The sequence below is a fragment of the Schistocerca serialis genome, chromosome 11 (assembly GCF_023864345.2).
Source record: "Schistocerca serialis cubense isolate TAMUIC-IGC-003099 chromosome 11, iqSchSeri2.2, whole genome shotgun sequence".
Taxonomy (NCBI): Eukaryota; Metazoa; Arthropoda; class Insecta; order Orthoptera; family Acrididae; genus Schistocerca; species Schistocerca serialis.
This window is the reverse complement of record NC_064648.1, coordinates 37509935-37533931: the sequence shown is the minus strand read 5'-3', so window position 1 is coordinate 37533931 and position 23997 is coordinate 37509935. Positions and strand designations below refer to the sequence as shown.

Below are 23997 nucleotides of genomic sequence, written 5' to 3'. Positions count from 1 at the left end.
TATTTGCAAAGAAAACTAAGCAAAACCTGTTAAATGAGACGGATCTTAAAAACTTGTTGCAGCAAAGCCAGCCTGTTAAATGTATACTACTACTATGTGCATTCTGTAATTAAATATAGCATAATCTTCTGGGGCAATACAACAACAAATATTAAACTTTTCAGGATGCGAAAGAGAATACTAAGAATTATTGAAGGGGTAATCAATACGAAATCATGCAGACCCATATTAAAAAAAACTGTCAGTTCTTCCTCTTCCTTGCATTTTTATCTACGAAACATTGGTTTTCATCAAACAATATATTGATAGACACCCAGATATCTTATTAAAAAATGAAGATATACATGCACATAATACAAGGCAAACGTCTGACCTTCATGTGAAACAGGTGAGAACATCATTGTGCCAAAAACGCACACTACATACTGGGATAAAGATTTTCAATAATCTACTTAAACATATTAAATCAATAGGTAAACTCTGTAGTTTTAAGGCTGAAGTAAAGGCATATTTAATTGATCATTGCTTTTACAGTCTGATAGAATATATAAAAGCCAAACAACAAAAATAAAAATGCATTATTAATATTCTACTTTGTATATTGCCTGCAATGTTTGTTGTATTTATGAATCTGTGCTAAATTACCTCAATATCTTGTCCTTAGGATTGTAATAGAAACTGTGTTTTATCTTGTAAATACCTAACCATGTCCAATATCCTTGTATATATTCCATACATATAGGATTTGAAGGACTAAATAAATAAAGTGTGCAAACCTAACACAAATCCTCCATACTAGCAAAGTACACATGTGGCTTGGTAATGTTTTTGTCATAACACAGGTGCTCCACACTGAATGAGAATTCTGACTCTCTCGAGTGGATTAAAGCCTGTTAAGTACATTTATTCCCTTGTTTGAATCAAATCACCATTAACCAGCTGCCTCAGTTACCCAATATGCCCATTTGACTTGATTTTTTATCACTGAAATAAAATGACATAATGGCCACCTACACAGACAACTGACACTGTAGGAGACAGAAGTTTTTGCATAAGTTGTCACATTGCACTATTTTTTTCCATAATGCCGGAATCCATACCTCATCCATCTGCTAACAGTATCAATAAGCTGTCCGTGTTGACATTTCCATGGAGCACTTCACACTGTTAAATGTGATTATCTAACTGATAAGTTCATCAATCTGGCAGATGACTGTTAATAGGTGGCTGGAAAATTTTGTAATTTACATTTTTCCTCACAAAGTATTTGAGGTAGGAAGTTGAACTTTTTACAGATTATTTATTGGAATATGGGCTACAACTTAACACAGGGATTTTACAAAATTTTAGTTCAGTTATTAAAGATGATTTTTTTTTCAATTGTAATGAAAATTCACAACATTTTTTGCAATTTTTTATTTATATATTCAAAAATATACAGTTTTTTTTAAAAAAGGCTGTGTTAAATTATGCATAAGGTACTGTGTAACATTTACTGAAAGTTTGAAACAAATATGTTTGGAAGATCCTTAGAAAACATGTAATTAGTATGAGAAAATAAAAGTTTTGGGAATCGAGCGACATAGATTGGATTAACTTTTTAGTGCATTCCAGGTCCATAGGATGGATTATCTTCATCCTCTGCAAACTCCTCCTCCAGCTTGCTCTTGTTCCTCCTCCTGTTTACTCTTGCTTGTATTTCGAGACTCTTTACAGCCCTGTCTGCAGCCCGAAGGCGTTCCTTGTCTAAAGCAAGCATCGCTCGTTGTTGTGTTCGTAGATTTTGCTACCATTTTCTTCAGTTGCAGTTACTGCAACACTGTTCCAAAAGGTGGTCATGTATGAACACTTATCACATTTCAGTTGTATTTCACTAGCAAGTCCTATGTGCTTTATAGTGGAGAGTTCCAGACCAACTTCACTACAATGAATACATCTTACACAGTTTGAAAAAATTCCTTTGAGAACCGACATATCAAATAATTCATTCACATCCGATTCGCCCATAAAACATTCATAGTTTTCGCTCATTGAACCAAGCTTCTTCTGTGAAGTATTTTCTTTCCCACTTTGACTGCTATGGGCAGGTGTACTTGAGAGGTTAGGTTCACTCACTTGGTTATCGTCTTTATTGTTTACAGTAATAACACATACCTTTGGCTTTCCAACATTTCTCCTTTTCTTAAAAGCCTTCAAAGGATTTCTAATAACTTTACTTTTACTCATTATTATACTTCAACAAAACAGACTCTCAAGAAACAGAATTAATTACGAATATTTTCGAGATAACGACAGAGTAAATAAACATGAAACAATCGACAACCACACCAGCGATATATATTGAACCATCACAGGTTAGCCACAACACATACTTTATCTCACATCACTAAAATGTACCTGATGAACACAGACGTTAATAATAACACCATTTGACAGCAGTTTAACAGCGCCACAGTGGGTCACGCCCATGTAGAACACATTTCAAGAAAAATTTAAAAATAGTTGTAGTCTTCGGAATTGAATAAATTATATATCTATTAAAAGGTAATAGTCTGCAGATTCAGGAAACGCAAAAAAGTAAAAATTGAACTTTTCATGATTTTGAGCCTTTCCGGAGCCCCTTAAAGTCCAAATATTCTTGAGAAACAACTCGTTTGCAAATAAATTAGTTTTGTCGAAGGATTAGGGAATTATTTATGTAGTTGAGTCATCTCTGATACTAATAATAGGGCGAACATTTTGGAAAGGTCACTTATTGTAATAAACCTAAATTTGTGCACTGTTTCACCCCTAATAAGGTGTCTGTAATATTGTGGTACTAATTTACAGCTGGTGTAAAACAAAGGGCTGTAGATAGAGAGTAGCTGAATGAAACGTGTTTGGCTGACAAAAGTGCAATTCCTGTGGTTAACACTTCGTACAGACATGAGATGGAATGATCACATAGGTTCAGCCATGGGTAAAGCAGGTGGTAGACATCATTTTATGTGTAGACTGCTGGGAATGTGCAATCAGTCTCCAGAGAAGGTTGCTTAAAAATCACTCATGCGACTGGTTCCACAATATTGCTCTAGTGTGTGGGACTCATACTAGTTAGGACTGAATGTGTGCAGAGAAGGTGGCACAAATGGTCAGAGGGTTCTTTATCTTTTGGGAAATTGTCACAGAGATTCTGAAGGAACTGAACTGGAAGTCTGTTGAAGATAGATGTAAACTATCACCAGAAAATCTATTAACGAAGTTTCAAGAACCAATTTTAAATGATTACTCTAGGAATTTACTGCAATCCCTATGGATCACTCTCACAGGGATAGTGAGGATAAGATTAGAATAATTACTGTATGCACAGAGGCATTTAAACAATCAACGTTCCCACACTCCATATGTGAACGGAACAGGAAGAAGCCCTAATAACTGGTACAATGGGATGTACCCTCTGCAGTGCGCCTCATGGTGGTTTGCAGAATGCAGATGTGTATGTAAATGTAGATGTAGAATTATTGCATAGCAGAGCAGTGTTATGTAGTGCTCTCTTGTGTAGTCAGTTGACTTTGCCGAAAAGAGATAAGATAACCTGCAAGACATTTACCTTGTGTTGCAGTTCATATCATTTGGATACTTTTGAGCATGATAGTACATCAGGAAATGGAGATATAAACAACATGAGTCATTTTACACAAGAGGTGCATGCTGATGATCAACGAGAAGAAAGCATCAGGGATATTATTAAAAAGACAGAACACAGAAAGGGTCAGTTTGTAAGAAAGAGAAACTTCTCACTGTGAAATGACATAGCATTATGCATATCCCAAGACACAAACAACAGTGCTACATAGCACAGTGACCAGCATGATGAAAAGTCTTATGCTGATCACTGTACACACACTGTGTGGCACTATTGCTTCTGTAGGAAGTACTAAAATCAAAATTAGTAGATACTCAGTAGAGAACAGGGTAGAAGACAGAAAAAAATAAACTAGAACTGGAATCCGGAACAAGACATGTTAACAGAGCTAATTTCCATTGCAAAAATATTGATATTAAGAGTGAAGAAAATTTGTAGAGAAAGCAACCACGATAGCTTCTCACAAACCTAAAAAAGCTGCATGGGACTATTGAAGGAGGATAGGAAATGAACAGGGACAATAGTTAAAAAAGGGGAGCAAAGATTTTATTGGTGAAGAGAATACGAAAACTAAGTTAGAGAGCAGAATGTGTCTTGAGAAAAAGTGTGCACAAGTGATACTAACAAGAGACAATGATAACGGTGTGTAGGGGGGAAAATTGAAGACTCCCTCTGGGGCAGGCAGTGGTTGTTAATGCAGTAAAGCACCTTATCCAAAAAGTCACAAGCCATGGAAGACTGTAAAGGAACTACTATAAATAGAGGCTGTACAGTCACCAATAAGAAAACGAACTCAGAAAGACTATCTTTACACAGCAGAATTACAGTGGATCTAATTTTCTTCCAAGAAGTGTAAAAGAATAAAATAAAACAAGCCATTTGGCTATGACACAGTATGTAATGTACAGGTGGTGGACAAAAATGTGGATGTGCCAAAAACACAACACATTACCACCCTTAATGTGGTGTAGGTAAACACAATGGATAAATACAGGTCCTTTATGATTTTAAAAGGTATCTTGGTGGCAGCTTCAAGTTATGCAATGCGAACCATGGGGAAATGCGTCCTGTTGTCTTGGAACATATCATCATCTTTGGGGAATAAATATTGTTCCATGTGATGGAGCTGATCAGTAAAAATGGTTATGTAATCCTTGTCAGTAATGCTACATTGCACTGTAACTATGGGGCCCAGGGAATACCACCATATGTCTGCCCAAATCGCCACCAAACCCCCAACATGTTTCACTCGTGCAACATAATCTCAGCCAGAATTTGGAAATTGTGTCAAACAAGACTAATATGACCAAATAACTTTCTTCCATTGCCCCATGGTCCAGATTTTATGGTTCCAGCACAGTGTTTTCCTGTTACAGGCATTTGCACTGCTGGTGTGTGGTTTTGTAATTTTAGCTCGTCCTGCAATTCTCTGCTTATGGAACTTCTTTTCTGCTTTGTTTTGGTACTGACACGTTTTGCAAGTGCAACATCCAGTTCTATAGCGAGTTTTGCAGTTGTCATCATCTTATTTTACATCACAGTCCTCTGCAATGACTGTCACAATCACTTGCTTTCATCCACGAGTGACTTAGCTGATGATGGTTTTCTGCATTCGCTGTGTGCAGTATACATCTTTGATACAGCGCCTTTTGTAACACCCAACACTTCAGCTACCTTGTTTACAGAAATACCCACCATAAGAGCACCAAAAATTTGCCCATGTTGAAATTCACTTAGTTCCTACATAATTCCATCCTAAAACTTCACAGATTATTTTTCTGACCATGACTGATACTTCAAATTATTGAGGGCACTGCACAGGTGCCATTGGTGGTCAAATACAATAATGCCAGCTAGCATCTGCATTTATGTTCAGACATTCTTTTCTTCTGGTGTATCCATGTTTTTGTCCAAGTCCTGCGCATGACATGGATGGAACGACAGTTTTATTTAGAGGAGTAAACTACAAAATATCCGAAGTTTTAACATGCGGAAGAGACATAGTGGCATGGCTGCAAGTTCCTTTGTAAGTCAATATTTTTGCACCCTCCAGAATGAAAAGCACAGGAAGAGAGTGAGTTTTTCAGAGATTATATAGTTAACTTGTCTGCCCCGGAACTTCTGTTCGGGGACATTTTAATTTTGTGATTCACAAAGAGAAACAGCAGCCACACTTTAAATTTAGTAAAAAAACTAAATAATTAATTAGACATGCAAAATACTTGGATCTCATTACACTTGGGTAACAATCAATGAAAGAAGGGTGTTAATTAATATGTGGGAAACTTTTGGTGAATAGATACAGAATTGAAAAAGAAGCAAAAAAGTTCATATATACATATAGCCTTTTTTTTTATTTTCTTAATTATAGCCTTCAAGACGACGGAGACGCTGTGTAGTAAGTGAATGGAGGTCTTGCGAAAAACGAAAGTAATGTCGGTAAAAATACAGTGTGCGTAAATTCTAGGGGCGAAATTGTGAAACTAAATGAGCATATTTCTAGCCTCCAGCAAAGCATGAGTGTATTGAGTAGTGAGATGTCTAATCTTCGAAAAGAAAGTAAGTCAGCTATTAGTCAAACAAATTTCCATATCTCTTCCACAAAAAAACTCTAACGAGTGGACGAAAATACCATACAAAAACAAATATGAAAACGTCGCCAGGGAGTGAAAACACCAAACAGTTGGTGGTTAAAAACAAATTTCACGCTCTTTCCTGAGTGAAGAGGAGGATTTAAGCTAACATGGGTAAGGGAACATGAACTTTTGAACAAACCTTATCAACAGAATGCTGATACAGGCTCTAAGTTTAGCATTGAGGCTAACGCTGACGGTGAAAAATTGAGCATGCCATCTATTGCACGTAGTAATGAGACGAATGAGAAAGACAATATCAACAAAAACGTATAACAGTGCAAACACGAAAGTAGTGTATTATTTTTAACGGACAGTCATGGCAAAAACATGACGAGACGTTTCAAAGAAAACAAAAAATACGACGCAACAGGTATTGTGAAGCCAGGAGCAACAACAAAAATCATTATTGGAGTCGACTTACACGATAAAATGTCGGGAAAAAATGACTGTGTCATATGTGTAGCGGGTGCAAGATGGCGACGAAGGTAGAAGTTCGAAATGTGTCTCTCCACAAAAACGTAAATTTTGCGACAAAAAAGAAATCGTGTGAAAACTGCAAGGGCGAAATTACGAAGCTAAATGAACAAATTAGTAGCCTACAGTTCGTAATCAATGCCCTGAAAATGGATATTACTAAAATTCAAGAAAGAAAAACCGAAGTGAACACGCCACGTTTTCTGCAAGATAGTTCGACAGTTTCCGAAAAGTGGACAAAGGTGAAATGCAGCGCCCGCAAACAAAACGTACAAGATGAAGAGAATTGTGAAATAAATGTAAGCTTCGTGCACGACAACTTATTTCAAGTACTTTCCACAACAGATTGTGGAAGTGCAGTGTTTAGTAATAGTGCTCATGAACCATGTGAAAAGCAAAAGGATCTTGTAAATAAGCCAGAACAAAAGAATTCGTTGACGCAGAAAAATAAGAAATCCGACTTAAAATTAGTAAACAAACATCTGCCGACCTTATGTAGCTCCGATGGATTATCGGCTTGTGTGAAAAAGAAAGAGGAAATAAACAGCGCAGTTAGGCCTACATCTTGTAGCTCCAAAACAATTACAAAAGTCGAAATATATTCAGACAGCCAAGGGCGAAACATAGCTACTGACTTTCGTAATAAAAGCAATGTGAACTTAACTTCCATGGTGAAACCAGGTGCGAAATTCTGCACAGCAACTGCAATAAGCCACGAAAAAATTCCAACATTAAGCAACAAAGACTTTGCCGTTTTCCTGGCGGGAACAAACGACGTCGCAAGAAACGAAAAGCAAGATCTGTTGCTTTCACTAAAATGGCGACTGTATGAACTAAGATGTACTAACGTCACTGTATTTTCAGTACCACGTCGTCATGACCTAGCGGAATGGTCCTGCGTTAACAAAGAAGCGGAAAGTGCAAATAGTGGGATGAAACAGATATGCAGACGATTTGAAAATGTCACTTTCATTGATACAAGCAAACTAGGAAGGAGATTCCATACTAGACATGGTTTCCATTTAAGTAGATTAGGAAAAAATTTCGCAATTGCAAAAATAATTGAGATAGTAAGTGCCAAAACGAAAGTAAGTTGTGACAGCTCAAACGTAATTCCCCTCAAGGACAAGACGCACAAACTACTTGGTGAATCTGAAAATGAAGCATCACCACTACAAGACAAGTGCTAGCAGTTCACAAGGAAGCATATCAATAACAGAACCAACACCTGAAGTATCATCATCATCATCATCACCACCACCACCACCACCACCACCACCACCACCACCGGGAGCTACACCACCACCAGCAGCAGCAGCAAGCAACTCACCGTATCCCAGTGAACGACCTACAAGGTGCAGAAAACCTGCCCTTCTGGAGGATTTTTGGTACCTCGCCAGGGCAAGGTACGGAGTATGACACCACAAAATGTAAATACAAATGTAACCAGTTCTCATCCTCATCACCTGCAGATTCTAAGCTTAAACATTCAGTGTCTTAGAAATAAATCATTAGAACTTGAGGTAGCTATGAACAGTGCAAATATTGACTGCATGTGCATTGTGGAGCATTGGTGCAGAAGTATTGAACTAAGTTAAGTTGAAGTTGGCAAGCCAATAGTGTAGAAAAAATACCAAAAATGGAGGTGTATGTATATTTACTAAACCAAGTATCAGCTATAAAAGAAGGTGTGAAGCTGAATCATTGAGTGTGGCAAATCATTTTGCAGCAGCAGCTGTGCAGCTGAATGAAATACAGGGAAAAGTCATATACAGACCACCTACTGGTGATGCAGGCATATTCTTTAACCAATTAGAAATATAGCTTAACACTCTGTTCACCGATAGAGCCACTGTAGTTGTGTGTGGGGACTTTAATATTAATCTTATGAGTGAAAGTAGGCTAAAAGACCAGTTCCTAAATCTGTTATGTAGTTTCAACCTGCTTCCACACACACACACACACACACACACACACACACACACACACACACACACACACACACACACACAAGAATAACAAATAATACAGTCAGTCTTATTGATAATATATTTTCAAATGTAGGATGCACAGAAGTTGAAGTAACAAATACTGATTTGGGATTATCAGACCACAATGCTCTTGTCCTCAAAATTCCTTCAAGGCCACTGAAAGAGAAAAAAACACTTCATGTATAAAAGAAATTTTTCTACAGAAAACTGTAGAATTCATAAATATGCTAACTAATGAAGCTTGGGCAGAAGTACTATCTCTAACAAATACAAATGATGCATATAACACATTTTCTTCCATTTTCATGGGATATTTTGAAATGTGTTTTCCAAAAAAGCTGTCATAAATCAGGTCATGTGGCAATACAAAGCCAAGTTCTTGTATCACAGCTTGCATCAAAACTTCCTGTGGAATGCTAAAGAGACTAATTTCTAAAATGAAAACATCCACAGACCCACAATTCATAGAACATGTCAGGAATTACAAGAGGGTTTATAGAAAAGTAATTGCTAAAGCAAAATTCATGAGAAATGATAGTTTTATAAGACAGTCTGAAATCAAATCAAAAGCCATATGAGGTATTGTGAAGACTGAAACGGAGAAGAGTTGTAAAAACCAGGACATTAGCCTCAAAAATTTAAAAAAATGTCAATATTAATAAACAAGATTTGCTAAATTATATTAACAATTATTTCATAAATGCAACAACTCCAGAAAGCTTAAAATTTACAAATGAAGAAAAACCTGAATATCCAAAAACAGCTTGTAGGATGAGGGTAGAGCCAACAAATGAGGGTGAAGTGTTGAAAGTGATACAAAGCTTGAAACCCAAAATGTAGGCTGGCATAGATTAGGTGCCTGTGTCAATAATAACAAGGACCGCACCACAAATCGCAAAGCCCTTTGCACACACAGCCAATTTATCAAGCAGTGAAGGAGCTTTTCCAGAAAGGCTGAAAATTTCAAAAGTGAAGCCAGTATTTAAAAATGGCGACAAGTATAAGGAAGAAAACTATCGCCCAATATCTCTCCTCCCAGCATTTTCAAAAATATTAGAAAAACTGATGAAGCACCGAATCAACAAATATATAAATGACCATAACTTACTAAACAGAAATCAGCATGGCTTCCAAGCATGTAAAAATACTGAAACAGCAGAAATGTGCTACACTGAACAAATAATAAAAAATCTAGAAAAAGATTGTAGTGTAGTAGGAGTAAATTTAGACCTCTCCAAAGCTTTTGACACTGTGAACCAGGACATTCTTTTAGAAAAAACTGGAAGCGTTGGGTATACATGGGATAGGGAAAAAATGGTGTGAATCATACCTAAAAAACAGAACACAGGTTGTAGGACTGACATCAACTTACTCCAACCACAAAATAAATTCAGTATCAGAGGCAAAAAATGTGGAAATAGGAGTACCACAAGGCAGCATCATAGGGCCCCATATTGTTTCTTGTCTATATAAATGATTTTCACACCTCAGACGACGCAGCCAAATCAATAATATTTGCAGATGATACTAGTGTGATAATAAGTGCACCAAAGCAGTTGCTACCAACAACTGCTGATAAAGTACTAAATTACATCCACTCTAGGTTCAATGCAAACAGGGTGACATTGAATGTAAATAAAACAAATTATATGCAGTTTGGGAAAAGATGTCAAAATGTAAATCTCGATCTGGTGTGGGATGGCAAAGCCTTAGACAGAGTGACATCCACAAAATTGCTGAGGATTCATGTGGATGAAAACTTAAATTTTAATGACCACGTAATAAAACTTGCACAGAAACTTAATTCAGCCTGTTTTCCCCTCAGAATTATAGCAAATGTTTGTACCTCAGAGGATGCCAGAATGGCATATTTCAGCTATTTTCAATCTCTTGCCACTAACGGAATATTGTTTTGGGGTTCCACAACAGGGCGCCTAAAACAAATTTTTTTGTTGCAGAAGAGGGCCATCCGAATAATAACTCACAGTCATCCACAGACACACTGCAAACCCATATTCAAAAAGCTTAGAATACTTACTGTACCATGACTATACATATACAAATGTGTATTGTATGACAGGACCCACATTGCAGATTTTCAGACAAATGCCAACTTTCATAACTACAATACCCGTAATAGCGCAGCACTCCATACTCAGTGAACAAAAAGAACGAATACACAAAGGCATGTGAGCCATATCGGTGCAAAACTGTACAACGCACTGCCAGTCAACGTCAGGCAGTTACAAGATGATAACAAATTTAAAACAGAATTTAAAAAAATTTCTGTCAGAACAATGTTTTTATTGTGTAAATGACTATGTAGGTCAATAAATTTTTTCTGATGATATTTATGAAGGCAAAATGGAAAATACTCTATCTGTACCTAATCATTCATTACATTTACATACTTAAAGGACAGATGTTGCGTGATGTAAATATATACTTAAGCAGTGTTGTGTATATAAGGACTTGCCATTTAGGAAGGACAAAACTAAAACCTTATGAAAAACAGATTATGCACTTAAATTAACCAGCAGGGATGTATATAGGCTACATTAATTTCATTGTATTATTATTAACTTCATTCTTCTTCTTCATGGATGGATCACTTAGGACCACGCGTAATCAACATTTGTTGGCCTTCCTTTTCGCCCAGTATTCCTTCATGAATAACGAATGGGCTAGCTTTCGTTGCGTAGACCATGTATGTCGGTTAGTTTTTCTCTCTTCTTCCTCAAAACCCCGTGTGTTTGTGATTTTTCTGATTTCATTTCTACCATGTAGATTTGGAGACCCTAATTCTCTCAGGTCTTTTTCCGTCTGTTTGTACCAGTTCGGTCTTGTAGTTTTGTTCTTTAAAAATGTATGGATTTTGTACGTTAACCTGTTTGAGTCCATTCTTTCTAAGTGCCCCATGAATTGGATTCTTCTCATGCACATTGTGTCTGTTATTTTGGAGATACTTTTATATATTTCTGCATTGGGTTTTGGATAACTTCATTGTATTGTTTTGTTTTGTTTTGTTCTTTTTTACGTATATATTGTTTGTGTCCCATTTCTTTGAAATGGCTTACATGTACCCTTGACAACATCCATACAATATTTGTCAACGGATGGATAAATAAAATAAATAAATAAAAAATAAATACTGCAAGAAACGAAGCAAATAACTGCCTAATGGAGTTAAAAAAACTTCCTGGAACGCAATAAACAACGAAATACAATAGTTGCAACATGACAGATATGATCTGATGTATCACTCGTGTGTCAACAAAGAACTTCAAAAAACTGACATTAAAATAAAACAAATGTGGTCTTTGTTTGGAAAATGTAGTGTCGTTGATGTAGGCAAATTGGACAGATGTCAGCATACTAAACACGGAATGCATCCAAATTACGAAGGAAAAAACTTCGTGTGTAAAATGATAAATGAAATCATTGCGAACAGAGATAGAGCGAACAGCAAAATTCCATTTACCGGTATGGGACCAGTCTCAGCAGCAGAATCAGCAGTGGCAGGATCAACAGCTGAAACATCAATACATGCAGCAGAAACTGTTGCCAGTCCTACATGCAACAGAAAATAACCAAGCCTTTTTTATGGTGAGTAACACGAAGTAAAAGGATTCCAAATTGCATGAAACATCCCTCTCGTGCATTAAGCATGAGTCTTCCACTCCTCAAACAATACTATCAACTAGTGCACTGGAAAAAGCCACTCCTAGCGAGCACCATGCAAATGCAGGGTTGAGCAAAAATCAAATTTCGTCTTTATTCCACCAAAATATATGTAGTCTCAAGAGTAAAATAGACCAGTTACTAATAAATTTAAAAGATGAGTGTGAAAGTGAGCCTGATATACTGTTTTTCTCAGATCATTGAGTGGAATCCATATGCTACAAATTGAGAACTTTAGTTTAGCTGCACATTACTGTAGATCCATTACGAGAAAAATTGGAGTTGCAACATTTATAAAAAAACAATGCAATGTAGTGTATAAATCTCTAGATTAAGCAAGTACTGTGATTAACAGCATTTTGGGGTGTGTTTTGCACTGTCTGCTGTTAACTCGATGGCAGTTATTGTACTGGCTGTTTACAGGGCACCTGCTGGAAATCTGAATGTATTTCTGAGACAAATAGAATCACTTCTGCCCCACCTATGTAGGAAACTAAATCAACCATTGTTGTGAGTGACTTCAATGTGGAATTCTTAACAGAAAATAGAAACAAAACGGACTTTGAGCACCTGGTGTATTGTTACAGCTTAGTACCAGTGTTAGACACTCGAACTAGAGTAACAGCCATTTCTAGCACTTTAATAGATAATGTATTTGTAGATAAGGATATTTACAATAATTGAACTGCGGAAAATATTATAAATGGCCTGTCTGACCATGTAGGGCAATTCCTCACTCTAAACCAAATAAATGTTCAAAGGAAAGAAAATTTCAGGTGGATTATAAACAAACACACCACTGAAAGCTTTAATCAGCAATTACAGGTAGTGGGCTGGTGTCCTGTGTATGCTGCAATTGATGTTAACTTAAAGTTTAATATATTTATCAATGAAGTTACAAGCCTTAAAAAAAACTTTCCAAAAAAGTCACCGAGAGAAAACCAGTTAAAATGTGGAAACAATCCTTGGATTACTTAAGGCATCAAAATTTCTTGTAAAACAAGAGAGCAAATGATCCCAGTAGGAGTATACACCATAAACTCTACAATAAAGTTCTGAATAAGACTGTACGAGCAGCAAAGAACATGTGCTTGAACACAGAAATTGATTCCTCAAGCAATAAAGTATCAACTATTTGGAATTTTGTAAAGAAGGAAACAAGGAAAAATGCAGTTTGTAGTGAAAATATCCAAATGAAAAGTGAGGGTCACACACACACACACACACACACACACACACACACACACACACACACACACACACACACACACACACACACACACACACACACACACACACACACACACACACACATATTTTTAACAGTAACAGATAAAATAGATTTACAAGGCTCCATGAACAAAGCCACCAATCTTTTGAAAGCCAGAGTACCTAGCTCAGTACAACACATGAAGGTAACAACAGTCACTATTCAAGAAATTGAAAGGGTTATTAAATCCTGGAAAAGTAAAAACTCTTCTAGGATTGACAACATTTCTAACAAATTACTGAAATACTGCTGCAGCCATGTAAGTAAAGTCCTATGCCACATTTTTGATGCATCAGTTAAGTAAAGAATAGTTCCTGAGAGGTTTAAGTATGCAGTTGTAAAACCATTGTATAAGAAGTGTGATAAGATGGATGCTGCTAACTATCAGTCAATATCACTACTGACAATTTTTTCAAAGGTTTTAGAAAAATGAATGCATGCTAGGATAGTTAAGCATCTCAGGGTTCAAAAATTCCTCAGCAAAAGTTAGTTTGGATTTCAGGAAGGTTTGTCAACAGAAGATACAATATTTGCATTTGCTGGCAAAGTCTTGGAATCTATCAACTAAAAACTGAAGTGGTTGGGATTTTTTGTGATCGAACAAAAGTGTTTGACTATGTCAGTCACCAGATTGTTTTACAAAAAGCTGCATATCTCAGTATAGGTGGTTCATCAGGTAAATGGCATGACTCGTACCTGTCAAATGGGAAACAGCAAGTTGTAGTGGATAGTCAAAATGGAGTCCCGTTACATTCAGAATGAGGTACCATCACATGTGGAGTGCCCCAAGGCTCAGTGCTGGGCCCCCCCTACTTTTATTATCTTCATAAATGATCTGCTCTCTATATGGAATATTGTAGATTCACCATTTTTGCTGATAACACTACACTACTTATTGATAATTCAGTAGATAAACTTGAGGAAACAGCAAATAAGGTTTTAAGTGAAACAGTGAACTGGTTATACATTAATGGCATTTCTTTAAATTACACTAAAACAAACTACATTCAGTTCCACACAACATTCAGAGATGAAGAAATAGTAGTAAAAGTGGGTGAGCAGGTGACAATGAGGGTGGATACCTCAAAATACCTAGGCTTGCATATTGACAACAAACTGGATCTATGCAAAAAGATTGAGTTCAGCAACTTACGCATTACACATTGTTTCTTCTTATAGAAAAGTGGACACCATGAAGGCAACCTATTATGGTTATTTTCATGCCATTATTACATATGAAATTATATTTTGGGGTAATCAGTCACTGGCTAAAAACATACTGTGTGCACAAAAAAGATCCATAAGGATCATGCAGGAATCTTTTTCAGAAACTGCATGATATATATTGTCTTTGATGTGCTTCATAAGGAAAGGAAAATCCACTTTTAAACTTAGTAGTGAGTATCAGTCATGAGATGAGAAGAAAACATGATATCCACTGTGAACTGGCAAATCTAAGTATGGTACAGAAAGGAGTACATTTCACTGGCTGTAATACTTTAAATGCCCTTCAAGAAATGTGTGTTGGGTTGAAGATGAGCTCTTGTTAAAAAAAACTAACCTTAAGGCGGTTCCTATTACAAGGATCATTTTATACAATATAGTGCTTAGCATTTCTTGTATTGTTAAATGCAAATATATGCCCAAATCTACATTTTTAATCCTGACTACTCTTTGTTGTAAACACACATTTTGAAATATTTATTTTCTGTAACACTTCTTATTTTGTAATATTTATTTATTTCTCAAAATTGATTTCTGTAGTAGAACCTAAGTTACTGTTTACTGTAATATGAAATCATCATCTTTTGTTTTTATGTGCTACCATAGATTTATGACATTTTCCACATCCAGTGATATTGCCACAACATGGATCACTGGAACAAGAAGTAAATGAATAAATAAATAGTCTAATTTTTGCTGGTACATGTTTACTTCATTTGTCTTTGTTTTCCAATTTCTAGCTTGATTCTACAGGTATTTTTTTCTTTTCAAATGTTTTTTTGTTTTTGGAAGTTGCATGGTAATGGTAAATGAACTTTTTAATGGAATATTTAAATAGTTTAATGGAACATATTCCACTACACTTATGTCAGAGTATGTGGTTCATGCATGGTGGGAACAACTTCATTTTCTCGGCAAAGAACAATTTTAAACTGGGAAATTGTGAGATAACACCATGTTGGCCTGCTCAATCTCCTGATCTTGATCCAACAGATATTTATTTGGGGGCATTTGAAGAACATAGTGTATTCAAGAGCTATTGTGAATGTTGACATTGTTTGTCAATGTGTACAAGGCTTTCAGCAGATACTGTAGACAGCTGGAAATAGAAATGAGTAAGTCAATCCATGATATGACATTTAAAAATTAATGGTAGACATTTTGAGCATTTCATTTAGCCACCAGAAGACAACATTTGAAAAGAAAAAACACCTGCAGATCCAAGCTGGAAATTTGAAAAAGAAAAGACAGAAATGAAGAAAATGTGTGACATCAAAAAAGTATCTGAAACTGAGAAAATATAGATAATTGGCCATATGTACACACAAACTTTTCTACTTCTGTTTAAGTCTTCTATCCATTCCACAGAGGATGGAGAAATGTGGCCAGTCAGCTTCTTAGGCCACACCACTTAACAGATTTGGATGGACTACTGACCACAAAAAGTAATATACCGTGGCAGAAGTGACGTGTGGCAGCTGAACGTATTTCTCCTTTGAGTGCAATATGAGATACTTTGTACCAATTGGTACAATCACTTTCCCCAAATTGAGTGACAGATGTGTTTTCAGGATTTAAATGACAAAAGTGACTGTAAATCAAACAATGGAAAATACAGGATGGGATATAACAATATTATTAAAAGAAAACTTGCTACTCACCATATAGTGGAGATGCTGAGTTGCACTTGGGCACAACGAAAAGACTGTCACAATATAAGCTTTCGGCCAACAAGACCTTTGTCGAAAATACACACACACACACACACACAGACGGAAATGCAACTCACACACATGATTGCAGCCTCTGTCAGATGAAGGCACACTGTGAGCAACAGCATCAGTGCAGGATGGGAGTGGCAACTGAGTGGGGGTAAGGAGGAGGCTGGGGCAGGGAGGGGAAGGGTAGCAGGATAGGGTTGGGGGACAGTCAAGAGCTGCTGGAGAGAGGGTAGGGTGACTGTGATAAATAGATGACAATGTTTTACAGTTAAGACAATCGTGGCAAATAATTGCAGTGAAGAACAAACATCAGCTTTCCACATCGTACAAGAAAATGAAAGGGCAAAGTCAACGCCAGCGAGACAGTTAACAGATGAGGATGCAGCACGACGCCAGACACAGGAAGTGGATTACAAAACAAATTTGTTTATGCATTTTACCAATATGTGTGGAAATCCAGAGAGAAGTAGAGTGGCAGCAGACTACAATTACAGGCAGAATTTCTGTGAAAGGTAATGACACCATACTACTACCCCTTTTCACCAAACAAGAAAATGAGAAACGTGCTAGAAGACCAAATCACCTTCAAAAAATAAGGTAGCAAGGATTGGTGGGTTACCTTCGGAACTATACGAGGAGCTAAGTTCATAACTGGCACCAACTCCACACATATGCGTAATGAACTTTGTCAGCACAATATTTCTTGGAGATCTTGCTGAGGGACTTGTGAAGTCTATCCCAGAGTACTAAAATAGATCATTACTGCATGATAGCAGATTGTTAATATGTGGATTAAAAAATTTTAGCGCACCTCTTTATGACACCATTATCAATAAAAAGCGTGATTTGGCAGGGATTACTTCTTTCAGTAATATTGTATGCGACTACTGTGAACCACCTCTTAAAATGCTACAAAGGCCCAAGGTTATCAACAGGAAGGTGATGTCAGGAATGTCAAGTCTATTTGCTGATCAAGAAGAAGAATGATTTAGAGAAACAAAACAAATAATATCTAGGCAAAAGGAGTGAATGTGAATCGTAGGAAATCACAGGGTGAGAAGCTGTGTGTGACATCTAACATCATAATCATAATTAAGATTAACATAACTGAGTAGAAATGTTCCTTAGATCTAACACCTTACCCAACCTGAGATACATGATTTAAGATAATTAAGAGTAGAAACAAAATGCAGTATATGCACCAATAAAAGATAACGACACAATAATTTAGAATAAGCTCTAATGAATAACCTTGATGAACAGAAACATCATTGAAGTTAATTATTTAGAAACAGTCTTTCCAATAATCATTACATTTGCTAAGAGGAAAAATTGGCGGTAGACTGTATGGTAAGGTAACGTAAATACAGTCTTTAGAACCTGAATGCCATAGTGCAAGCAAGTACCATTAGGCGTAGATCAAGCAGTAACGCTGAACATCAGGAAGAGCAGGAAAACACTTCAAAACAACCACAATCCTACATTCAAATATTGTGTAACGGTTGATGATAAATCCTCAACTAGGTTATATTTGACAGTTTTATATGGAAACCAGTTGCTTACAAGGAGAATGTTCATATTCCATTACAGGCAGCATGATTCCAAGCCAGCTGGTATGAGGAAAGGATAGGTGTGTTTCTTACTGTAGATTAGTTATGCAGCAGGATTCTGTTAAGCCCAGGTCCACAGTGCCCAGAACGTCATTTAGTCATCACAATCCCATGTGGAACTGGATGAGGGGCAAAAAGAGACTTGATCACACGTGAAAATGAGAGGCACACTGAACTGAACCATAACTTCCATTGGATTGAATGAACCCCCTTACACTGAGCACAGCACTGTGACGTGGCTGCGAGGACAATTTATGAAAGCTGCTACAGTCAACAGAAAGCATTCATATCTGCGGAATCGAAAGAAATTCCGAGTATCATCTACGAGTGAAAAAAAAAATTAAATCATCACATTCGTGGCTGATTTAGAGGAAAAGAGGAACATAGTTTACATTTCAAATACTCCTAAACAACAAAAGATACTAAATATGATGATACCTCTTTCTTTTATGTATGCTATGCACATATGGATTCCAAGGTGAATTACATCAGGTATTTTGTCACAGAAGTCCATATTAAAGAGAATTTGCTTTGACTTTTTTTTGCCAGGAAGCAAGATTTTTTGTTTTTTGGATAAGAATGACTAACATATTTCTGATGAAGCCAGATTTTTGCATTTTAAACGAGCAATTCTACAGAGTTATTTTTAAGAATAAACTTGTAATAGTGAGAAAGCAAGATTTTAGTCTATTTTTTTTTCATTTTAGAAGAAGGAAAATAAAATCATGATTTGAAGAAACAGGAAGGCCGAAATTATTCATGTTTCAGGAATAAAGATTTCCTTTAAATTATTATTCACACTTAAGGATTAAGAAGATAGTTTACAGATTGCTTGCACTAAGAAAAAAATCTATATTCTCACTTGATGTGACAAAAATTTTCTGGTATCACTACAGGCTAATCACACAGAATGTTTTGATTTGGTATCATTCCATGTCTTTACATCTTTTCTAATTTTATCACTGTTGATTCATTAACTTGATTCAAATGCATTTAAATGACTTGACTAAATTTTTTGTCCATGTAAGGTATGTTTTCTTAAAATCTGCTCATCATAACTGATTTTTTTGACATTAGCCTTTTGTTACATTCAGATATCTTTAGATGAAACAGTTTTGTAATATTTTACTTCAGTAGAGAAAAAGAGAAGAAAACTAAAGTTAGAAATTATCAGTGAAACATCTTGTTTCCAAAATGATAAAGTTCAGAGTATTTGAAGCATAATAATTTTGTTTCTTTAGCTAGTGTCCCTGGTATTTTTCTAACTACAGGTTTCTCCTTTCAGCTTTTAGTATTTTTTCAAACTTCATAAATGTAAAATAATTCGAATATGGCTGAGCAGTGAGTAATATGTAAAAGCAGATTGTTGGTAACACTGCAGCATTTTGGACTGAACTATTGCTGTTAATGATGTTCATAAGCATGTAGTATTCTTGAGAGAATGACGAAGTAGGTGTGAAGACATTTTGTATTATCGTGTGTGTGATTAATTGTCTCTCTGACTGCGAGTCATTCATCATATGCAGTGACACAAAGGACAGGAACAACACCCACCAAACCACTTGATGACCCATCTCATTCCACAGCTATTCAGGGTGTAGGGCATAGCTGTACTCAGTTCACACCCCATGCACAGCCCTACGGGTTGACATTGCTGCCAGTAACAACACACAGTCAAAAAGTGGAAACTTCTCCCTCTGCAGATGACACACATGGCTGCTTCAACAACAGTTTTAGAGTAAATGGTTCCCAACCTCTTAACAGCCAATTATTCAGAGGCACAGAAGTACCCTTATGAATGTCCCACCATACAGAAAAGTAGCTCAGCCACTGAGAAGATTTTGTAAGCGTATTGTCATATCGCTGGTTTAGTTGTGGAGTATCTTTGCAGGCAGCCGCGTCTGTAGAGAGTTGAGCGCGGGACACGGAACTGTTATGTTGTGTAGTGTGTAGCTCTGCATGTGAGAGGCACTGTTAGCGTGGAAGTTGAAGTATTGCTACAAGTGCTATTACAATAAAATGATAAAATAAGTAAATAATTCAGATGAAAGTGCGTCAGGCTGTAAAAATGAGCAGCGCTGCTGATAATGTATTTGTGTATACTATCGTTGCATGTCGTACCGTACAGTACCAGTCACCCGCTCCGTGTTTGGTGTCCCAGAATGAACTGATGTGAATCAGTAGAAATTAGTTACCATAAAAGAGTGCAATCAAGTGCCAGTGATTTGTAGCGATTGTGAGAACGTGCGTTCGGTCATCGCGTTTCAACATTATCAATAATCAGCCGTGCCGCGACTGTTACGTGCACGCTTGTATAAGTGAGAACAGAGAACTGAAAAAATAACTTTATGAACAGTGTGAAAATATCATTACTAGTGTCAAAGAGGACTGGTACCACATATCTGTGTATGCATGACGAGCGTAACAACTTTCGTGCAATCATTCGGCTTCCGCATTATCAACAATCACCCGCATCGTGTCGGTTACGCGTATGCTCGTCCGAATGATATTGTGGACTGTTAATCATCCATTAATTGGGATAACACTTCTGAATTAGAATGTAAACAGTGCAACCTGCGATTTTCCTTTAATCGTCTCAGAATATAGTTGTTCATACCAGACGTCGAACAGTGTTGTGTTTTAACGTTGAGTGGCTCCCCTAAACCCGCTTGCATAATTCGATAGATAATTTCAGGCAAGCCAGCAGCAGTGTGGAGCAGAACAATACGACCACCACGGGATTATAAGGTGTGTGGTGTGGACAGGGCGCACGGTCCTGGGCGTGTTACAATCTGTTGGACTGGAGCAGGAGGTTTCTTGCATAGGGAGCTATGAGACAGCCAGCTGATAATTAACTTGTTAGTCCAACAGAATTCACAATAATAATGAGAGTAGGAGATAGGGTAAATGTCTTGAAATGTCACACTGATCTGAACCAGTTTGTAGCTGACAGCCAAAGCAACAGCATTGTTGGTACACTCAGTGGCAACTGTCTGTACATGAACCACCTTGGTTGCTCCATACCAAAGTGGCTGATTCCACAGTTCGGGGGCGCGACACTTATTCGTAGAATGTTTTACATTAGTAGACACCACTTACACCCCTTCTGTGTTTTGAAAGGAAGTATTAGCACTGATAGGGTTCCGTACCAGACTTTGTATCCATGTGAAGTGGTGCACACTCAATAAGCAGGCAAAACAGGCTCACAACATCCAACAGTGCCATTGCTAGGAATGCAATGGGAAGGAGGGAGGATGGGGTCAAAATCACTACCAACCACTGTACAGTCATTCAAAATTCACATTGTCTATCTCAGCATCTAATAGGAAAGATCAAAAAATGTTTTTTTGTTGATGATTGGTTCATTCTTTAATGTTCCTGTCAAGTTTTGTTTTTATGATTTGTGTATATTCATACTAATTTTCAAAACACCGATGTCCATTTTGAGCATATGAAATGCCTGAGCTCATAGTCTTTAATTTGTTTGTGCAAATTCACTTCCAGTTGGACAGCAACATCAGTATCTTCATGTGTATGTAATATTCATAGAAAAAGTGTAAGAGTTTGGTTTGTGGTTAGTGGATATATCAGATATCATGTCTCCCTTGTTGGAATAATAAAAGCACTTTATCGTTAGTTGCCTTTCCTTTATAAAGAACTCGCCTTATCTTACTCCTCGCCATATCAGACAGATTGTTTGTGGTGTCTACTATGATACTAAAATGTAAACTTTCACGGCCGGAAATATCATGTCCATTATAATTATCCGGGCTGTTATGCCGTGGTCGGTTGATGAATTCTGTGGTATCAGTATTTTTTTCTGTGGTGATTCACCACAGAATTCATCAACCGACCACGGCATAACAGCCCGGATAATTATAATGGATATGGTGTCTACTATGTTCATTGTAATAAGGCAGTGATGTGCCAATGACAAGGTGCCATTTCTCTCTACATACATAAACAGTATGAGATACACAGTGTTGTCATGAAGCCGAGATTTACTTGCCGTTTGATGCATGGCAGCCACTAGGATTTAGTTGAAAACTGTGTGGGAGTGTGTGTGGGTGCGCGCGCGCACGAGCAACTAATTGCATCTGAGTGTTATCATGCAAGCATGTTTATCTGTGCATGTGTGCACACTCCAACAAGTGGGTTTGAGTGTAGGAAGGGGGGTAAGGTGAGGCAAATTAGTATAATTGTTACATGTAAAACATTTTGATGAAATGTTTCTCTGGTATCAGTATTTTTTTCTGTTTGATGTGCTTGTCATGAAGCTTGTGAATAAATGGACTGAAATCTTTTCTAACATATCAGGAAGTTTTCTTAAAAAATATAGAGATGTGATGTGATTTGTGTGTTCCATTTGCAGGTGTTATAGGTGAGGTGACCACCACACACACACACACACACACACACACACACACACACACACACACACACACACACGACTATTATCTGTGTTAAGCAGTTTTGTGCTTCACTGAAAGAGATGCTCGACACAATGCGAATGCATAATGTGTCAAGTTTAGTAGTAAAGCGAATGTTTAATGGAAACTGGGTGAAAACTTTGATGATTGGTTACTGCTATGCATTTCTACTTCATATACTGATTTCCAAACTATTCTGTATCTTATAAGGGATCTTTCTAGATTTCTGATTTGTCACTCGGCTGATGTGTTTTCACAACTGCTTCCACATTCACTTCTATGATAGTTTTCTTCATTTGGAGTATGTGTTTGTAGTAAAGTGTAAGAATGTTCATGTTCTGTGCAGGAGTCTTTCTGGAGAGGAGAAAGCCAGGAGGCTGAAGCAGGCAGCTAAGTCAGGATCAGTGCAGGAGCTGCGAGCGTTGCTGTCTGTGGGTGCAGATGTGGATGCGGGGGACAGACGTGGGTGGACCGCCCTGTACTGTGCGGCACTGGAGGGACACGTGGAGGCTGTGAGGAGCCTGTTGGAAGGTGGTGCAGACGTGGTTGCCAGAGACAAGTGGCAGAGCACACCTCTGCACTGTGCCGCCTGCTGGGGCCACGCGACTGTGGTGTGGCTTCTTCTGACAGCCTCGGCTGACCCTAACGCGAGGGATCAGTGGCGGCAAACTCCACTGCACTGGGCAGCGATGAATGGCCATGCAGAGGCAGTAGCTGAGCTGCTCGAGGCGGGAGCCAACAAGGAGGCTAGGGATGAGGAGGGGAACACCCCCGTGGACCTTGCCAGGCTGTTCAACAAGCAGCAGGTTGTCGAGATGCTGAAGTAATGTTAACATAATGTTAGTAAAACAAATACAATTTGGTACAGGACTTTTTATAATTTTTAAAGTAAAGAGTATAAACAATTAGTACCTTTGTCACTCATTTGCTGCACGCCATTACCAAGTACATATTACTGCTCTAGTAACTTCTCAACAAGCATGACAACAAGAGATACCCGTAAACTAATGTAAGCAAACTTCCTTTTGAGGAAACAATTAAAATAATTTTCTTGAGCAAATATTGTAAAAGTCAACAATAATTCTAAAATACTTCCTTCATTACCAATAAACACCAGTTTTGTGCCTAAAATGTCAGTTTCTACTAGTGCATAGAATATTCACACAACTTACAGGTATGAAGCAGTGTGATGTCTCAGACAATTGAGGAGTGTGATGAACTATGGGTGTAATTGGCTTTACGCCCTTTCTCAGGGAAAGTGCTGAATCGATACATCCACATTTAAATTAACCGCCCAGGAAATTTTGGCTCAATGTCTTTCGTGTAGGCTAAGCA

The 23997-nt window shown here is 37.4% G+C and overlaps 1 protein-coding gene across 1 annotated transcript in view; it reads left to right on the top strand.

Annotated features, from left to right (window-relative positions):
* LOC126427084 (caseinolytic peptidase B protein homolog) overlaps nt 1-23570 on the top strand; it is a 118216-nt gene extending 94646 nt beyond the window's left edge. The window contains exon 4 of the mRNA XM_050089261.1: nt 23009-23570. Within this exon, the coding sequence (XP_049945218.1) occupies nt 23009-23489 (481 nt within the window). The 3' untranslated portion in view covers nt 23490-23570. The remainder of the gene's footprint in view (nt 1-23008) is intronic.
* The last annotated feature ends 427 nt before the right edge of the window (nt 23571-23997 follow it).